This window comes from Nomascus leucogenys, chromosome 8, assembly GCF_006542625.1.
Source record: "Nomascus leucogenys isolate Asia chromosome 8, Asia_NLE_v1, whole genome shotgun sequence".
NCBI classification, from domain to species: Eukaryota; Metazoa; Chordata; class Mammalia; order Primates; family Hylobatidae; genus Nomascus; species Nomascus leucogenys.
Genome location: NC_044388.1, coordinates 19963638 through 19984742, shown reverse-complemented (window position 1 = coordinate 19984742; position 21105 = coordinate 19963638). Strand labels below are relative to the sequence as shown.

Sequence of the window (21105 nt, the reverse complement as noted above, 5' to 3'; positions counted from 1 at the left end):
ATTTTATTTATTTTATGGGCTTAAAAAAAGAAGTGCAATGTAAGAGGCCCTCAGTTGATCCCAACTACATTGCAGGGTAGAAAGGAGACTTAAGGTACTGTAGTGCACTAAATACAATGTTTAAAAAAGACAAAAGATAGATACCTGCTTTGTAGAGGATGGATTTTAGGAGACTTGGGCAGCTTAGAAGCCTCAATTCCAAGAAGCTGGACAGCACCATTATCAGATGCTATGGCTAAATAGTGAGAGCCTTGGCAGAATGTGAGCGTCTTGACTCGTCCTCCAATTCGGCTGTATGTAAGAATAGATCTGAATGAAAGAAAAATAAAATTCATTTATGAAACAATGTCACTGCCAATGTTAAATATCCACATGGCTATTAGCAAGCAAAATTATTACTCTGAGGTCCATTTAATCTCCCTGATCTCAGGACAAAAACAAGAATTTCCTCTCAAAAGAACTGTTACAAAAATCGACTTTTCTTCCGTTATTTTCAAATGGCCATCTGCACACACTTCTCTCTCCTATCATAAACTGTCCCTCCTTCTCCTCTCCTTGTTTTTTTTTTGAGACAGGGTCTCACTCTGTTGCCCAGGCTGGAGTATAGTGGCCTGTGGTGGGATCACAGCTTACTGCAGCCTCGACCTCCCGGGCTCAAGTGATCCTCCCACCTCAGCTACCCTGGCAGCTGCAACTACAGGCGTGCATCACCATGCCTGGCTAATTTTTTGTAGAGATGGGGCTTCGCCATGTTGCCCAGGCTGGTTTTGAACTCTTTTCTAATGAGAACTCCCATACTTGTGGTCCTGATCCTATCTCCTTCAACTCTTAGAATATCTTAAACCCTCACTCTTAACACCCTTCAGCTATCCTATCACACAGCTTGGCACAGAAGGAAAAGCACTGGCTTTGGAATCAAGGACTTCCACTACCAACTACTTATATGATGTTGGTCAAGCTACTTAACCAGTTGTATGCCTCAGTTTACTCTACAAAACAAGGACTGACCTACTTCCCTAACTGGACCATAGGGAAAATCAGGTAATATGTAAACCATAAAACATTCATAAATGCAAAATTATAATATTCAGTCTCTCCCACACATATGCTGACCTCTCAAGCTGTGTTTTCTACTCTCTTTCAATTCACTGCCAAACTTCTTGAATATATCATCTACGCAGGGGACCTCCATTATCACCAACTCCCTCCTCCATTACCCTCCACACAGACTGCAACTTTATGCTTCTAAGGGGCCATACCTCTAAAACGTCAAAAGCCCCTAAACACCGAACACATTCATCTATCTTGTGTAATTTATTTCACTTTATTATAAAAGTTAATGCATATTAAGTGTACTAAATACAGAAATGTAAAAACATTTATAATAATACCACCCAGAAACACTATTAACATTTTGTTACATATCCTTCAAAAGGTTTTCTATACATATTACAATACATTCACACTTGTTTTTTTTTTTTTTTTTAAATCTGTAATATTTCATATATTTTATCCATATCTCTCTCTAGTTGTTTTTTTTTCTTTTTTTTCTGAAATGGAGTCTTGCTCTGTCGCCCAGGCTGGAGTGCAGTGGCGCAATCTGGGCTCACTGCAAGCTCTGCCTCCCGGGTTCAGGCCATTCTCCTGACTCAGCCTCCTGAGTAGCTGGGACTACAGACGCCCGCCACCATGCCCAGCTAATTTTTTTTGTATTTTTAGTAGAGGCGGGGTTTCACCAAGTTAGCCAGGATGGTCTCAGTCTCCCAACTTAGTGATCCGCCTGCCTCAGCCTCCCAAAGTGCTGGGATTACAGGCATGAGCCACCGCACCTGGCCTAGTTGTTTTTCTTAATAACAGCTCTGCTGAAATGATTTTCAAATACCATAAAGTACATTTTAAAGTGCACAATTCAATGATTTTTAGTATATTAACAGAATTCTGCAAAGATCACCACTAATTCAAGGCCATTTTCATTAATTATAAGAAATCAAAAAATAAGCTGTCCTCATACCCATTAGCATTCATTCCTTATTTGCCCCTCTCCCTAGCCTCTGGCAACAACTAATCAACTTTATTTTCTATGAATTTCCCTGTTCTGGACATTTCATTTAAATACAGTCATACATTGTGTGGTCTTTTATATCAAGCTTCTTTCACATAACATAATGTCAAAGTTTATGTTGTGGTATGTAATACCTCATTCATTTTTAGGCTGAATATTATTCCATTGTATGGCTACATCACATTTTGCTTATCCATTCATCTGCTGATAAACATGTGAGTCACTTCCACCTTTTGGCTATTATGAATAATGCTGCTATAAACATTTGTGTGTAAGTCTTTGTGTGGACAAATGTCTCAAACACAATGCCCACAAAGGCCCCACAGGGGCCCAATCAGTACTGTAAATGAGTAAAGACAGCCAGTGACAAGCAATGGCAGAGATGGGAGTGCCAATATGCTTGGTCTCTCTCACACACTTAGGCTTTCTGTCCCCATCTCTTTTAATATTGACATATAATTCACATATCACCAAATTCATCCTTTTAAAGGGGTTTATAAAGTCACCACATTTTATAACTATCACCATTATCTAATTCCAGAACATTTTCAGCAAACCCAAAAGAAACCCTATATCCATTAGCTGTCTCTTCCAATGCTCCCTTCCCCCAACACCTGGCAATTACTAATCTACTTTGTGTCTCTATGGATTTATCTATCTGAATACTTAATATAAATGAAATCATACAATATGTGGCCTTTGGATCTGGCTACTTTCACTTAGCATACTGTTTTCAAGGTTTACTCACATTATAGCATGTAGCAGTATTTCATTCCGTTTTATGGCTAATTTTCAACTGTATAGATATACCACATTTTATTTATCATCATTTCAATTTTTTGCTATTATTATGAATAATGCTGCTATGAACATTTGTGTACAGATTTTTGTGTGAATATATGTTTTTAACTGTCTTGGGTATATAGCTAGGAATGGAATCATAGGGTCATATGGTAACTCTATGTCTACCATTTTGAAAGGCTACCAAACTGTTTTCCAAAGTTACTGCATTGTTTTTACATTTTCACCAGCAATGTATAAAGCTTTCAATTTCTCCACATCCTAACACTGGTTACTGCCTTTTTACTATAGCCATTGTACTGGGTGTGAAGTAGTATTTCACTGTGGTTTTGATTTACATTTCTCTAGTGACTAAGGAGCATCTTTTCATGTGCTTATTGGTCCTATTTGGAGAAACATCTATTCACATCATTTGCTTTTTAATTGGGTCATTTGTCTTTTTATTGTTGAGTTGTAAGTGTTCTTTATACATTTTAAATAATAGATCTTTATCAGATATATGATATATAAGTTATTTCTCCCATTCTGTGGATTGTCTTTTCACTTTCTTGATAGAGTCCTTTGAAGCACAAAGGGTTATAACATTGATGAAGTCCCATTTGTCTATTTTTTCCTTTGTTACTTGTGTTTTTCATGTAATTTCTGAGAAATCCTTGCCTAATCCATGGTCATGAAGATTTACATGCCTACGTTTTATTCTAAAAGTTTTATGGTTTTCATTCTTACATTTACTCTGTGATCCATTCTGAATAAGTCTACTGAAATTCATCTTTTTGCATGTGGAAATCCTGTAATCCCAGCACCGCTTGTTCTAAAGGCCATTCTTTTCCCCATTGAATTATCCTGACACCTCTGTCAAAAAAAAAAAAAAATGACCATAAATGTACTTCTGCATGTCAGTTCTATTCCATGAATATACAACACAAACATAGACATGATCTATATGTCTATCCTTATGCCTGTAGTACACTGTCTTGATTTACTATAGCTTTGTAGCAAGTTTTGAAATACAGAAGTGTGAGTCCTTCAATTTGGTTCTTTTCTTTCAATATTGTTTTGGCTATTCTGAGTCTCTTGTAATTCTTTATGGGTTTTAGGATCAGATCATCGATTTCAGGGGAAAAAAAAAGGCAGCTAGAAATTCCACAGAGATGGCATCACATCTGTACGTTGAGAGGTCTGCCATCTTAATGATATTAAGTATTCCATTGCATGAACATGGGGTTTCTTTCTATTCATTTGAGTCTTCTTTAATTTCTTTCATTGATCTTTAGTATTTTTCAGTATAAAATCTTATACTTTCTTGTGTAAAATTTATTCCCAAGTATTTTTTTCATTTTGATACTACTGTAAATGGATGGTTTCTTAAATTCATGTTTGGACTATTCATTGCTACCATATAAAAATTCAAATGATTTTTATATATTCATCTTGTATTCTGCAACTTTGTTGAACTTATTAGTTCTAGTAAGTTTTTAAAACAATTATTGTTGAATTATTGCTAATTCTCCACATACATGATCATGCTGGCTACTAACAGATAGTTTTACTTTCTCCTTTCCAATTTGTATGCCTTCAATTTCTTTTTCTTACCCAAATGTCCTGGCTAGAACCTCCAGTACAGTATTCAAATAAGTGGCAAAAGTGGACATTCTTGTCTAACTCTTCATCTTAGGGGGAAAGCTTTCAATCTTCTAACATTAAGTACAATGTTAGCTGTAGGGTTTTTTGTTGTAGATGGCCTTTATTCATTCTTTTCTATTACTAATTGGTTTGTTGAGTTGGTTATAATCATAAAATGATACTGGACTTTGTCAAATACTTTCTGAGAGTTTGTTGAGATGACCATTTGGTCTTTACCCTTTATTCTATTAATATGGTACATTCATTAATTGATTTTCATATGTTGAACCAACCTTATATTCCTAAGATAAATTGTACTTGGTCATGATATTATTTTTTACATGTTGGATTCAGTTTACTATTATTTTGTGGCAGATTTTTACACCTATATTAATTATGGGTATTGGTCTATAGCTTTCTTGTGAACTGTTTATCTGGCTGTGGTATCAGATTGACATCTGCCTCAAAGGATGAGTTAAGAAGTGTTCCCTCATTTATTTTTTGGAAGACTTTTTGAAGAATGGATGTTACATTAGTCCCTTCTTATCCACAGTTTCACTTTCCCTGGTTTCAGTTACCTGTGGTCAACCACAGTCAGAAAATATTAAATGGAAATTCCAGAATAAACAATTCGTAAGTTTTGAATTGTGCACCATTCTGAGTAGTGTGATAAAATCTCACTGTCCTGTTCCCTCCTGCCCAGGACTTTAATCATTCCTTTATCCAGCTGAATACATTAACTGCTAGTTGATCAGTCAGTCACTTAGTAGCTGTCCCAGTTATTAGACTGATAATCACAAGAAGGGTGAGTACAGAACAGTAAGACATTTTGAGAGACAGAGACTCTATTCACATAACTTTTATTAAAATATATTGTTGTAACTGTTCTATTAGTGTTGCTGATCTCTTACTGTGCCTAATTTATAAATTAAACTTTATCATAGATATGTACACATAACAAAAACGACAGTATACATAAGGTTTCGTACTATCCGAGGTTTGGGACATCCACTGGGGTCTTGGATCGTCTCTTTCACATATAAGGGAGAACTACTGTAATTCTTTAAACCTTTGGTAGAATATACCATGAAGCTATCTCAGCCTGGGCTTTGTGGGAGGTTTTTTGATTACTAATTTCTTTATTATTATAGGTCTATTCAGATTTTATATTTCTTCTTTAGTCATTTTCAGCAGCTTGTGTCTTTCTAGGAATTCATCCATTTCACCTAGGTCATCTAATTTGTTGGCATACAATTGTTCATGGTATTCCCTTCATGGTACTCTTTTTTCATTTCTGTCAAGTCAGTAGTAATGTGTCCCCTTCAATTCCTGTTTTTAGTAACTTGAGTCCTCTCTTTTTATTGATCACTATAGTAAAGGTGTGCCAATTTTATCTTTACAAACAACCAATTTCTACTTTTGACGATTTTTTTTTTGTTTTTCTATTCTCTATTTCATTTATTTCCTCTTTAGTCTTTATCATTCCTTTCTACTTGCTTTAAGTTTGCTCTTTTTCTAGTTCCTTAAGGTTAGGTTAAATTACTAATTTGGGATCTTTCTTCTTTTTTAATATAAATGTTTACAGTGATAAATTTCCCTTTTAGTACTCCTCTAGATGCATTATCCAAGTTTTAGTATGCTGTTCCCATTTTTATTCATCCAAAGTATTTTCTAATTTCCCTTTGAAACACTGGGTATTTAGCCATATGTTGTTTAATCTCCATGTATTTGAGAATTTCCCAACTTCCTTTCTGTTACTGATACCTAGTTTCATTCCAATTTGGTTAAAAAACACACTTCATATGCTTTCAATCCTTTTAAATTTATTGAGGTTTGTTTTGTGACCTAATAGATGGTTAAATATAGAAAAGATCACATGTACACTTAAGGAAGATTTATATTCTGCTGTTCCTGAGTGGAGTATTCTACTGATACCTGTTAAATCTGGTTGGTTTGTAGTGTTGCTCACATTTTCTATTTCTTTGCTGATCTTACGCTTAGTTGTTCTATCCATTCTTGAAAATAAGCTATTAAAGGCTCCCACTATTATAACTGAATTATCTATTTTTCCCTTCAGTTCTATTGGTTTTTGCTTAGTGTGTTTTTGGGGCTCTGCTGTTAAGTATGTTTGTAATTGTTATGTCTTCCTGATGAACTGATCCTTTTGCCATTATAAAAATCTCCTTGGTTGTCTCTAGGAGTAATTTTTGCCTTAAAGTTTATGTTCTATCTGACATTGGCCACTCCAGCTTTTTTTTTTTTTTTTTTGAGAAGGAGTCTCGCTCTGTCATCCAAGCTGGAGTGCAGTGGCACAATCTCAGCTCAGTGCAACCCCCACCTCCCGGGTTCAAGCAATTCTCCTACCTCAGCCTCCCGAGTAGCTGGGACTACAGGCACGTGCCACCAGGCCTGGCAAAATTTTTTTGTATTTTTAGTAGAGTCATGGTTTTGCCAGGTTGGCCAGGCTAGTCTCAAACTCCTGATCTCAGGTGATCCACCGCCTCAGCCTCCCAAAGTGCTGGGATTACAGGCATGAGTCACTGTGCCCGGCCTAGCTCTTTCTTAGGTACTATTTGCATGGTTTATCTTTTCAATTCTTTTACTTTCAGTCTATTTATGTCTTTAAATCTAAAGGGTGTCTATCATACATAGCATATAGTTGGATCATGTTTTTTCGCCCTTTCTACCAACTCTGCCTTCTGATTACATTTATAAGTTGTGGTTGCTCTGAGAATTCAATGAACATCTTAAAATAATCAAATTACTACCAACTTAATTTCAGTAATACTGAAAATACTTTGCTCTAATATGTCTCTTCCCTCCTCCCTCATATGTATAACTATTGTCATACAAATTACATATCTACACGTTATAAGCCCATTGACAGTCTTCTAATTATCTCTTTATGCAGTCATCTTTCAAAATCAGATAGCAGGTAAAAAGAGTTACAAACAAAAATAATTTGTACTTTTATATTTACTTATGTTATCTTTACTGGTGCTCTTCATTTCTTTATATGGATTGAAGTTACTGTATCATATTCTTTCATTTCAGCATAAAAGACTCCCTTTACTATTTCTTTTAGGGCAAATCTGCTGGCAATAAATTCCCTGTTTTTATTTATCTTGAAATGTCTTAATTTCTCCTTGGTTTCTGAAGGACAATTTTACTGCCACAGAATTATTGGTCGACAGTCTTTTCAACACACTGACTTCTGGCTTCTATCATTTCTGACTTAAAAATCAACTGTTAATTTTATAGAACATCCCTTGTATGTGATGAGTCACTTTTCTCTCTCTGCTTTCAAAATTCTGTCTTTGTCTTCCAACAGTTTATGATGTGTCCCGGTATGGCTCCCTTGATTTTGTCCTATTTACAGTTCATTGAATTCTTGGGTCTGCAGATTAATGTTTTCCATCAAACATGAAAAGTTCTCACCCATTATTTCTTCAAATATTCTTTCTGTCCCCTTTTCTCTCTCCTCTCCTTCTGGAACTTTTATTATGCATGTGCGAGGATGCTTGATAGTGCACCACAGGTCTCTGAGGCTCTATTCATTTCTCTTTATTCTTTTCTTCTTTGTACCTCTGACTGGATAATATGAACCATCTTCGAATTCTCTGATTTTTTGCTCTTATCAGTGGAAATTGCTACTGAAACTCTCCAGCAAATTTTTTCAGTTATTATACTTTTCAGTTCCAGAATTTCTATTTTATGATTTCTACCTCTTTATTGATATTGTCTATTTGGTTAGACATTGCTCTCATACTTTCCTTTAAATATTTAGACATGGTTTTTAGTTCTTTGCACATATTTTTAATAGCTGATTTAAAATCTATGTCTAGTAAGGTTTTTTCCTATGTATAAGCCATCCTTACTTGTTTCTTTGCCTAACTTGTAATCTTTTGTTCAAAACTGTGCATTCGAAATTAATATAATGTGTCAATTTTGGAAATAAGATTCCGAAGTGTTGCTATTTGTTTAATGACTTTCCTCCACTAATTCTATAAAGTCTGTATTCTTTGTCATATGTGGCCACTGAAGTCTCTGTTCAGTTAGGTAAGCGATCACTTAATAACTGGCAGGTATTTCTTTCAATGCCTTGAACAATTAAGTGAGGGTTTTGTTTATGTTGTGGCATACCTTCAACACTCCATCAAGCATTTTACATCTCTGCTTTAGTCTTCAGTTCTTGCTTGCACAGAGTCTCAAAGCCAGCCAGACATGAGAATTTGGTCTTTTCAGTTCCTTCCTGGGTATGTGCACAACTCTACACATACATGTGGTCTTATAAGGACCCAGGAATAGATCAAAACTTTTCAAAGGCCCATATGGACATCTCATTACCCAGTTCTTCCTTTAAAGCTTTCTGTCAGCCTCCTGATGCCACCTCAAGATGACTGCTATGTTAAATAAATGGTGCTAATTAGTTTCAACAAGTGCCCTGTGAGTAAGAGTTTTCTCAAAGAACAAGGTATGAGCCAAGTCAAATAAAGATGGGCCCTGAAAATAGAACTTTTCAGCCAGCTGGCGCAGAGGTCAAGTAATGACAATTCTCTGGAGGTGGGCTTTTGGGGAGCTCCAATGCCATTATGACCCCTCCACTGGCTACTAAGGGGCTAGTTTTCATAGCTACCATAGTTGTGAGGCTGTTTTCCAGACTGCCACAGAGCTGGTAAAGGGGGATGAGATTACAGTAAGTTAAGGACAACATGGCTCCCTATTCTTATTGAGCGTCAGGTGTTTTTCTTGAATCCACTTTAGATTGCTGCAAGGTGTTAGCTGATTTCCAAAGTTCTCAGAAAATTGACTTTGACAGTCTTTGCCAGTATTCTCATTGCTTTATGGAGGAACAGATTTTTGGAGGTCCTTACTCTGCCATTCCAAAATAGAAACCCCATACGCTCTTCTTAAACCTAATTTTAAAAAACACAATTATCAACATCTTTCATTGATAACTGCTGCTGAACTTTGTTTGCTCCTAATTTTTTGCTATTATAAAGAAAGTCAATCTGAACAGTCTTGAAACGAAATCTGAGTTTATTCTTAGTTAATTCCTTAGGATATGTACATCATAAAGGCTTGTGATACATATATTGTAAAAAAAAAAACCTCCAGGAAAGAGGTATCAATTGCATTCCACCAGAGGGCACTGTATGAGAGTGCACCAATGGCATTATGAGGTTTTCATGCTAGTAGGGTTTTTGTCTCATTGAGAGAGGCCTACATATTCTTTTCATAAGTTTTCTCTTTCACTGTAGTTTATAATATTAACTTAAATGGTTTCTTCTCTTTCCCTTTCTCGCCCCTCTCTTCCTGTTCCAAAAATTCAACTTCCTAAGATTCAGACATCAGGCTTTTGTTGCCCTTCATATTCCCTTTACTTCATAGACACTCAAAAACGTTGACTTTCAATACTACCAGTGACTCCAAAATATGTAACTCTAACCCTGACAACTTTCTTTTGTACTGCTCATATTGTTTTAAGTTTTCACTGTGATAGAACTCCATTTAGATATTTTACTACCACCCCAATTTCAATAAATACCAAATGCATCCATCTCCCCTAAAATTGAGAAGCCGAATGAGCCAGAAATAAGGTAGCACAAGAAGAAAACATAGAAAATATAATTTAGAATACCATAAATGAATAAGTTGAAAAATCTGTGCAAAAGTTTAGAAAAACAGCAATTTTTCAAGAACTAGTCCCAAAGGGACAAACAAAATTTAACTCAAATAAGAAAAAAGAAAATGGCAGAGCCAAGATCTAGGTAGCGTAAATCACCAATCATAATTCAGTAAGAAAATCAGGACTGGAAACTGAATGGTCTGCCAACATCACTCATGGGGGAAACTCCTCTTAGTCAGAATGTACTAGTAACATTTCCTAAGAAAACACATTAGCTTTGCTGTTCTTTCCCTGCCACCAGCTGTTCCCCACTTGGCTCTGGCAATAAGAATTGCTTCCTTCTCCCCTCACTAGTCAACAAAGGCATGTGATAAGGGCGACACATTGCATTTTCTTACCCTCTTTCCCAAGCCAAAGCCCATGGCTGGCCACAAACAAGAGAGCAGGTGTTACAGCAAAGCAAAAGAGTAACTGCATTCAGAGGAGATCCAGTCTCCTAACCATACAGACTTTCCAAATTCTATAAACTCAGCTAAATTACCAAAATTTGGGGGATATTATCTGAAATGTGATACCAAAACACCACTGTCTAAAGCATGACACCGGGATACAGAAAGTATGACTGTAATAAAAATCACTTGAGAACTAACAAGCAGGGTTTTTGCAATTTACCATCCTAATAAAGGGGACAATGAATACAACTGATAATAACAAAGAACCATTTGGAAAACAATTATCGGAAGAGGTACTTAAAATGCTAATTAAAATGCTAAGAATGGGCTGGGTGCGGTGGCTCACACCTGTAAACTCAGCACTTTGGGAGGCTGAGGCGGGTGGATCACTTGAGGTCAGGAGTTCAAGACCAACCTGGCCAACAATAGCAAAACGCCTCTCTGCTAAAAAGACAAAAATTAGCCAGATGTGGTGGCACACGCCGGTAGTCCCAGCTACTTGGGAGGCTGAGGCAGGAGAATCACTTGAACCCAGGAGGCGGTGGTTGCAGTGAGCCAGGATCGTACCACTGTACCCCAGCCTGGGCAACAGAGCGAGACTGTCTCAAAAAAGAAAACAAAATGCTAAGAATGGTTAGGAAAAAAATCAAAAGAATGGTAGTAGCAGGGGAAGGAAAGAGCAGGGATATAAAAGAAAGGGATAGGAGGGAACCTCCTGGTATGACGGTCAAATTTTGCATCTTGAGAGGGATTCAGGACGCAATGGTATTATTTGTCAGAACTCATGGAATGGTTCATTTAAGATCTGTGTACTTCATAGCATACAAATTTTATATCAAGAAGAAAAAAAGAGCTATAAATATTGAAATCCTGTTAATGATGTGCATGCTGAAGTTTTTAGAGGGCACATACTGATGTCTGTATCTTATTCTGAAATCATTAAAAAAAAAAAAATGCGGCCAGGTAGTAGCTCACACTTGTATCCCAGCACTTTGAGAGACTTGAGAGGGGAGGATCGCTTGAAGTCAGGAGTTCAAGACCAGCCTGGGCAATGTGGCGAGACCCCATTTCTCAAGTAAAAAAAATATATATTTTTAATTAGCTGGGTGTGGTGGCATACGCCTGTAGTCCTAGTTACCTGAGAGGCTGAGGCGAGAGGATTGCTTGAAACCCAGGAGTTCAAGGTTACAGTGAGCTATGATAAGGCCACTGCACTCAGGCCTGGGCAAAAAGAGATCCTGTCTCTAAGAAATAAAATAAAAATAAAAATTTTAAAGAATAGATTGATGAGAGGTGGATAAATGAATAGTTATAAAACACAGCAAATATAGTAAAATCATTACAAATCTAGGTGGCAAGTACACGGATGTTCACTGTGAAACACTTTCAACTTTGCTTGCATATTTGAAAATTTTATAGTAAAATGTTGACAAAAAAAATTGCTACATGGACCTAGGATTCTTTACTTCTTTTTAAATTATGTTCTGACCAATACAACACAAAGAGAGGAGGAAAAATACAATAATTAAGCATGGTGTAAAAATATAGAGCTAATTGGCACAAAATCTTAGGTTGGTAAGTAAAGAGTAAATTTTTAAATTATTTTAGTTATCAAAGATATTTTGTTGTTTGATGATTTTGTGGCTAATTATGGTCAATGAACTTATAACAAGAAAAGCACCAGAGATTCTCCACATCTTTTTACATAGATGACAATCAATTCTGATTTCTAGTGGCTTTCTTTTCAGACCAAACTAGGCAAAGAACAAATAAGAATATGGTAGAACCAATACAGAGAAAGAAAGAAACAGAGGGAGGACAAACTGCAAATCAGATAGGGACATACTTATAAAGTTGTACAAATCTAAAATATTTATCATAATCACATTTATTAAAATCACATCATGCATATTTAAAGTCTTAGGGATTTGAAATCATAAATTATATCCTTCTTGTCTGCAGGAGTGTGGCAATGGTACACTATTTGTTTTCCTTATACAGTTAGCCATTCTATAATTTTTTTACTTTTTTCATGATCATATTCCATCTAATCCATTCAGCAAATCTTGTTATATCCAGGATCTGATCATTTCCCGCCACCTCATACTGCTACCAAGCCACCAGCTCTTGCCTGATTATTTAATAGTCTTCTAACTGCTTCTGCCCTGCTCCTCTTCAGTCTATTCTCAACATAACAGCGAAGGTAATTCTGTTGACCACTAACTCAGATGACATCTCTCCTCTACTCGGAACTCTTCAAAGGCTCCCCATCTCACTCAGAGTCAAAGTCAAAGTCCTTTACAACAGCCTACAAGGCCATATCTAATTGGCCCCTCTTACTCCTCCATCTAGCTCACTCTGCTCCAGCCACAAAGACCTTTCTGCTGTTCCTCAGCCATGCCAAACATGTTTCTTCCTCAGGGCCTTTGAAATGCCTGTTTCCTCTGCCTGGAATGTTTTTCCAGATATCCATACGGCTTTCTCTCACTTTTTTCAAGTCCTTCCTCAAATGTCATTTTCCCTGTGAGGCATTCTCTGGTTAATTTATTTAAAATTCTACTCTACCCCACCTCTACTGCATTTCCTAGCTTCCTTTCCTGCTGTATTTTTTACCACAATTTTTTTTAACCATCTAACACATTAGCTGTTTTACTTATACTTTGTCTCTCACTTTCCACTAGAAGGTAAACTCCACAGAAGAAGGATTTTTGTCTATTTATTGTTGCTGTATGCCTGGTACCCAAAACAGTGGTTATTATAGAGTAAGCACTCAATAAACATTTGTTGATTTGAATTAATGAACTGATTCATTCCTGAGCATATGGTACCTGGTAGTGGTGGTCTTCCCCTCCATCTTTTGACTGTTCCAGATTTTCACTGTGCCATCATTTGAACATGTTGCAAAAAGTGAGTGTTCATCAGAGACTCTAATTCGATTCACAGCAGATTTATGCTCATGAAGATGGGCAACTAACAGCCCTTTAGGACGCCATCCTAAGGAAAAGCAAAGGAGCATATCATAAACTGTAGTTTAAAAATACAATGTCCCCATCATCCCCCGTTATAATAACCAACAACCAGCTTGAAAACAATCACAAGAACTAAAATATTTGAAAGTACCAATAGTTGCCAAGAAAGAGTGGTCTACTGGACCATGACAGATATTATTTACTGAGAAATCAATTTAGCAATTAAGTGTTGCTTAGATAGCTTCAGAAAGGCAGCCCCTGGGGCCCTTCTCCAGTATCTGAGAAGGCACAGCAGCTACCTGAAAATGAAGGCACAGGAGTACCTGCTACTTCTGAAATCCCTGACTACTGACTCAGTAGCATGAGGTAATGATTAGTCTAGAGAAAGTGGGCACTAGGAGGCCCAGTTCCACTATACATAAAAGTGAGACCTTGAGCTACTTACTTAAACTCTCTGACCTTTAATTTCCTAAATGTAAAATGAGGGGCATATTACTTAACCCAAAGGGAGACTATATGGACAAATGAGATACATACAAGAGTCTAATATTATCCATACCCTATAGTAAACACCCAAATGTTGGCTGATTCTCTTTTTATCTGAAATCATTTATTCTATGGTATAAACACATTAGTATAAATGGTATTATAAATTACAGCCTGAGAATGTTCATGGACTTTCCAGTACTTTGACATCTATAACCTATGTTTTCTTATGTATATTCTTTTTTTTTTGAGTATGATTAATTTCCTCTAATAAATTATACATTCCCTGGGGACAGAAACCATGTCTTATCCATTCATGATTCATTCACAGCACCTAACATAGGTACCTGCACATAACTGTCTTCAATGTTTGATAGCTTCTTTTGTATTAAGTATAACAGTTCATGATATTTAATACCATAAGATTTTAAAATAAAACAGAAAGCTATGCTAAAGAGCATACTGTACTGGGAATCACCACTGTGGTGACCTGAGTGATGATAATGTCATTTTAGAATGATTTCTTTTCACCAAGAAACAAAAATGAAACTGATACCACTGCCAAACCGAGCTTACTTTAAAAGGAAAAACAAAACGTTTCCCCTTAGATCTCTGGCTCACATGTGTGGGAACAGTAGCTAAATGTGATTTTTAAGAATATGCTGGATTTGAAAGTGATCAAAAACACTTTGTCATGAAGTCTAATAATCCACTGGGCTAGGCTGCACATTTCCCTCTGCAGAAAAGCAATTTCACACAGCTACTCGAGTGCAGAAAGAAAAAAAATCAAGAGTCCAACAGTCACTGCACATTTCTTGACCTACAAAATTTGACATCTTTTCTGTGATTTATTAAATAAAATGTGTTACTCTATTAAGTATAATATGCCACTTACAAAGACAGATTCTATCATAAAATACAGCAGTTTATGCTCAACTTTTCACTGTTTTTAAAGTTGCGCTGGTATATAGTATTGACTCATATCACAAAAACAGTTTAAACATTAAACAATTCCAAAGTATTTATTGTGATAAGAAAATTTATGCAACTAACGATGCTACTTGCCACTTAACAATATCTTCTAAATCTTTAAATCATTGACCTTTACCAGCATTTTCCCCAAGTCCAAGTGATTCCCATCAGTAGCCCATGGGAATTCACATGACTTGTAAATATCTATATATAAGCACACTATGCATCTTCTCAATTTCAATTTTTATCATCAAAATGTAGAGACAGAAACTCAAAAAATATTTTTAAACCTACAAATCTAGTATCAAAGACTAACTCTGCTACATTACACTAGGCAAGTCTGTTAAGATAGCTGAGTCAGATTTTCATTTGAAGTATCTCTAAATTGCTTTTAAGTCTTAACAGAATATAGAACTGTTTCCTCAAAATTTTAATGTTGATCATTGTTAAGGTGTAGGGTTAGACATGATGTTGTTTTCTTTTCAATTATTTATTTATTTACTTTATTATTTATTTTTTTGAGACAGAGTCTTGCTCTGTCGCCCAGGCTGGAATGCAGTGACATAATCTCAGCTCACTGCAACCTCCACCTCCCAGGTTCAAGCGATTCTCTTGCCTTAGCCTCCCAAGTAGCTGGGATCACAGGCGTGTGCCACCACACCTGGCTAATTTTTATATTTTTAGTAGAGATGGAGTGTCACCATGTTAACCAGGCTGGTCTTGAATTCCTGACCTCAAGTGATCTGTCCACCTCAGCCTCAAAAAGTGCTGGGATTACAGGTGTGAGCCACCACAATCAGCCTGTTTTCTTTTTAAAAGTACTCATCATTTTCTAAATTTTCTTTTTCTTAAATAATATTAATGAAAGTATGTTAAACCTTCCAGAAATTAAAAGCAGGAATTTGGTCAAAGAAGCCAGACATTCAAATGAGAAAGTGGCAAGGCATTAAATAGGTAAAACCTAGTACTATAAATGGGGAAAATGAAGCACAGATAGGCTAAATTATTATGTGATTGGCCTAAACATGACTTTGCCAGTTGCCCCCACAGCTAAAAAGATCCAACTGCACAAATAATGACATGATTTCTTACTTACTGCTTCTTCCTCTGGGTTTCCCAAGTAACATTTTTGTTCTTACCTCTTTTATCTGGTAGTTAAGTATTCATTTCCTCTATTAGATTCTAGCCTTAAGCACCTAGACTACAACTACCTATCAATGGAACTTTTACCAGGTGGTGGTGGTTTACTCTCCCATTCAGCATTTTCCATCATCTGCTTAGCTATTCTCTCAGCATTGCACTGCTCCCGCTTTTGCTGGATGAGTTGCTGAAGTTCAGTTTTACAAGTTGTAATTCGAATCTGATAGGTGGATGGTAAAATTGTACTACTTAAAACCGGTATTACTGGTTTTTTATTTTGGACAGTTGTCACTTCTGGAACCTACAAAACAAATAGAATTCTAACTATTTACGTCATAAGCAAAGTATATTTGAAGACAGAAGTGTACCCATGTTTTTATCTATAAATTATAACAGCTTTTTGTCCTCATTAATGTACCAATTTTAAAATCCATATAAATACAATTACATTTTTTCAATGAAAACCCAGTTAAAATGAAGTATAACCACAAATGCTACATTTCCATTTTTATATAAATCCTACATTTTATATATAAAAAAACTGATCAGCATGAAAATAACATTAAACAAAAATTATCATTAAGTGAAAAGAAGAAATGGAATTTCAATTCAATTAATCTAGTTCAATTAATATTTTTTAAGATATGATTGACTAGGAAAGAGCTGCCTTAAATTACAAACTTATTTCAAATACAGATGCTCCTCGACTTACAATGGCATTACATCCCAAAAAGCCCATCATAAGTTGAAAATATCATTAAGTCGAAAATGCATTTAATACACCCAACTACTAAACATCACAGCTTAGCCTAGCCTACTTAAACATGCTCAGAACCTTACATTAGCCAACAGTTGGGCAAATTATATAACACAAAGCCTATTTTATAATAAAGTGTTGAATATCTCATGTAACTTACTGAAATCTGTAGTGAACACGAAAAATGGGATGGCTATATGGGTACCGGAAGTGCAGTTTCTAATGAATGAATATCACTTTCACACCATATAAACTCAAAAAATCCTAAGTCTAACCATCATTAAGTCAGGAATGATCTGTACATCAAAAGCATCATGACATTTATCACACACAGGAAATTTGGGACTTCTTCCCAGAAGTATTTTTGCTATTTTATAGATATGGCTATGTTATACTAGAGGAGGAATAAAAAAGATTTAAAAGGTTCACTGCAGCCTAATTATAATCACAGTTCATAATAATGTCTTCAACCCACAATTTCAGATTACTGTATTGCCAAGTACTCTAAAATGAGATCTTTTTAGTACTTTCAATAACTTGATTTCCTCCACACCATAAAATTAAAGATAAACCTGTCTTAGAAAGAAATACGTCCTCCCTAAAAGACAAGTCACCATATTGATTTTTCCACTACAGTACACAGCCTTTAAACAACCAAAATAGCAGAAGAGCGTTCAAAGACATTAGGAGGACTACTGACTGGGTGACACAGTACCTGTGGAGAAGTTGACAAAGGGACACAAATGCCAGCAGAGGACTCGGAACGAGGAGGTTTCCCAGTCTGAATCACCTCCTGATCACTCCCTTTAGGTAGGGCCTGTGGCATGTTTGGTGGGTCCAGTGACCCAAACATGCTTTTCCATTCTTCATTTACATTTGAGTCTTGTTTTACATGTTTTCTGGCTATGAAAATATATTCAGAATAGTTAGTCTGAAGGTAGCCTTTAAAACCATTATGTACTTTTATTGCCTTTGGAGGGGACAGGAGAGGAGGCAGGGACAGAAATACACTTCATATTCTATTTGTTCCTTAAGATTTTTAATTTATTCATATTCATATATCAATTCATTAACTCTCACTTCATTTCTAGGGCAGATGGAACAGATGTGTTTCCAATGATGTTAATAATAAGACCTAATTACTTCCTACTTTCCCAAAGCCAGCTCAATTTCAAGTAACCACTATATCTAAAGTAGTGAATAGTAAGAAAATAGCATTTGTTTTAATTTGCATTTATTAAACTATTTACCTTTTCATATATATGCATTCTATTCTATCAGTTGTCTGTTCATATCCTTCAATCTTTCTTTTTTTGGCTTGCTTTCTTATTAATTTGTATGTTTTATATATTATGGATATAAACCATTAAAACTTAAGTTACAAATACTTTTTCTCAAATTTGGCAATTAGAAGTTTATTTTAAATATAATTCATTAGCTGCCTTCAAAATCTAATGCTAGAATAGAGGAAATTTTAAAGGCATGTAAATGGCGGTGAATATATATGCAAAAAGGGTATGCACAGGATCCTAAAAAACTTCATACAATCAATGTCAATGTCACAAGAGCTCACAGTTTCAAATCTCAAGACTGCAAATGGTTAAGTCTTGTCTGGTCTCTACTCTTTTGTATTTTATTGTTAATAGCAAGACCTTTCTTTTGAATTCATTGGGCATTACCTACTAATAATAAACTAGAAAACTTGATACCATTTTACACAGACTATTGTTCTTGGGTTGCTGGTTAAAGGGTTAAAAAATAGAATTTCATCTTCAATCATACACCTCCATGGTGACAACATGATTTTACTGTAAAAGTAGAGCTTTGGAATCAGACCTTGGTTTGTCACATACAGAGCTGTGATTCTGGCAAGTTACTTCCTTAACTGTTAGTTCGTTTCCCTATTTTTCTTTCCCAAAATCTCCCTGCTAAGTAATGGAGTCACTGTATTTGAAAGTTCTTTATCTGTGAAATGGGACTTTTTATTTTATTATTAATTAGCTAAAAAACAGTCTTATGAAATAACTAACAACAACAAGCTACATACACACAAACAAGCATACTAACCCCGTTTGTCGTCTGGTTCTTGTTTGGTTTTAACAAGATCAACTTGTCTCCCAGTTATGCCTAAAGCCGCCAAGTCAATTACACCTTTCTGACTACTATCATGAAGATGGCTCTGGTCCACTATATTGGCCTTTGCTTTATTAGATTTCATCATGAAGTCTTTCAGTGCCAGAAGTTTGTCTTCCTCTTCCTCTGTCATTCCCTAAAACCAAATAAAACCATATGTTCTAGTTTATTTTCACAAGTAATAAAAACAAGCCTCAGAATGACTAACAACTGAAGGGACAAATCGCCCAATTTAAAACTGAAAAGAGTCAGAAGGGTGAAACAACCAAGTCCAAGTGAAAAATAAACTTAACAATACAGAATGACATGTCACGACTAAGATCTCCCAGAATACTCTATTAGGGCACTTTGTAATTTGTATCATGATTTATATCTTAACTTTCTTCCTAAAGGACAGTATTCACACATAACTCATCTTTGGAATTTCCAAAGAACACAATTTGTGGTATCTAGTAATATTTAAAATACAACTGTTGAATAAATATTTATTATCTGAACAAAACTCTGAATGTACAATATTAAGCAAAAGAAAGTGTACCTACTTCAACTTTGCTCCTGGTTGTATTGAGAAATTTACATTGAATGAGTATGTAAAGGCATTCTACGATATATAAAATATACTATGCAACTAAGGGATTGATTGGAATGCTGCCTGAATTGCAAATCTGAGCAACAAACCCAGTAGCAATCTAGGATAATGGCTGAAGTCAGACTGCCTAGGTTCAAATTCCAGCCCTAATTACTACTTACTATATCTGTGCACCTCTATTTATCTATAAAGATAATTACTGGCACCCATCTTATCAGATTATAGTGAAATTTACATGTTAATCCACCTAAAATACTTAGTGCACTTGAAACGGACAAATACTAAGCAATCAATCTAAATAATTAATTCATTGGCAACTTAAATATTCTGGTAAATGTGGCAGCTCTGCGTGTCTTTCTTTCCAACCATCCACAGAATCCTCTAGTACATTTTCATCATGCAAAGGAATAAAAAACATTCATTTAATAAAATGTCAGTTCTCCTGAGGCCTCAATCTAGAATCCCACTAGAGTTTAGAGTCATAGTCACAATTCTCAGGCAGACTGTGATAAAACCAACCCTAGGAGGGCACAAAGCTAAAAAACATGAAACAAAATTGCATTGAAGTACAATAATAATAGACATATTCTTGACTAAATCCCAGTGTTAACTTGCAATACTTGGTTTATTTTCATGTCTCCTCCTAAAATTCGCTTTAAATAGACAATAGCTACTTTATAGCTAAAGTAAGAGCTCTCTTTTTGTTAGTCTACGTTTTAGTCCACAAAAGGGAGGGCCACAACAAGGGCTGTAAATAGTAATGAAGTACTGATATATGGTACAACATAGGGGGACCTTAAAAACATTAAGATCAGTGAAAGAAGCCAGACACAGAAGGCCACATATTGCATGATTCCATCAATATGAAATGTCCAGATTAGGCAAATCCATAGAGACAGAAAACAGATTAGTGATTGCCAGGGGCTAAGGGAAAGAAAATGACTGCTAATGGATACAGGGTTTCTTTTCAGGGTGATGAAAATGTTCTGGAATTTAACAGTGGTGATGGTTGCACAACTTTGCAAATGTATTAAAAACCAGTAAGTTGTACACTTCAAGAGTGAATTTTATGGTAGTGAATTGTATCTCAATAAAAAACAAAAAATGTTAGCACTGCACCATGAAAAAACAAATTGACAAGAACATTACAAGAAAGGAAAACTACAGGACAAGGTTGTTCATAAACGCAAATGAAAAAATATCCACTAAAGTAGGAGCAAACCAAATCCAGTACATATAAAAACATTTTATATATTTATATTAAAACTACATTTATATATAGATACAATATGACAAAGCTGTGTTTATTTCAAATATCCAGGGACTAAAGCAAGTTAAAAATATGAAAAATCAATCAACATATTTCAACACATTAACAGAATAGAAAAACCATATAATAATCTCAATAAAAGACATTTGATAAAATTTAACATTCTTCCAATAATCATCTTAGCAAGGCAGAAAGAGGATTTCCTTAATCTGTTCAAAAGAT

At 35.5% G+C, this 21105-nt stretch overlaps 1 protein-coding gene across 3 annotated transcripts in view; it reads right to left on the bottom strand.

The window, feature by feature from the left end:
- The window catches only part of PIK3R4 (phosphoinositide-3-kinase regulatory subunit 4), a 67211-nt gene that overhangs the window by 11343 nt on the left and 34763 nt on the right, over positions 1-21105 (bottom strand). For all 3 annotated transcript variants that reach the window (XM_030816839.1, XM_030816838.1, XM_030816840.1), the window contains exons 10-14: positions 18959-19160; positions 17607-17794; positions 16225-16435; positions 13396-13561; positions 145-309 (exon numbers count right to left, since the gene is read on the bottom strand). In XM_030816839.1, the coding sequence (XP_030672699.1) occupies positions 145-309; positions 13396-13561; positions 16225-16435; positions 17607-17794; positions 18959-19160 (932 nt within the window). The remainder of the gene's footprint in view (positions 1-144; positions 310-13395; positions 13562-16224; positions 16436-17606; positions 17795-18958; positions 19161-21105) is intronic.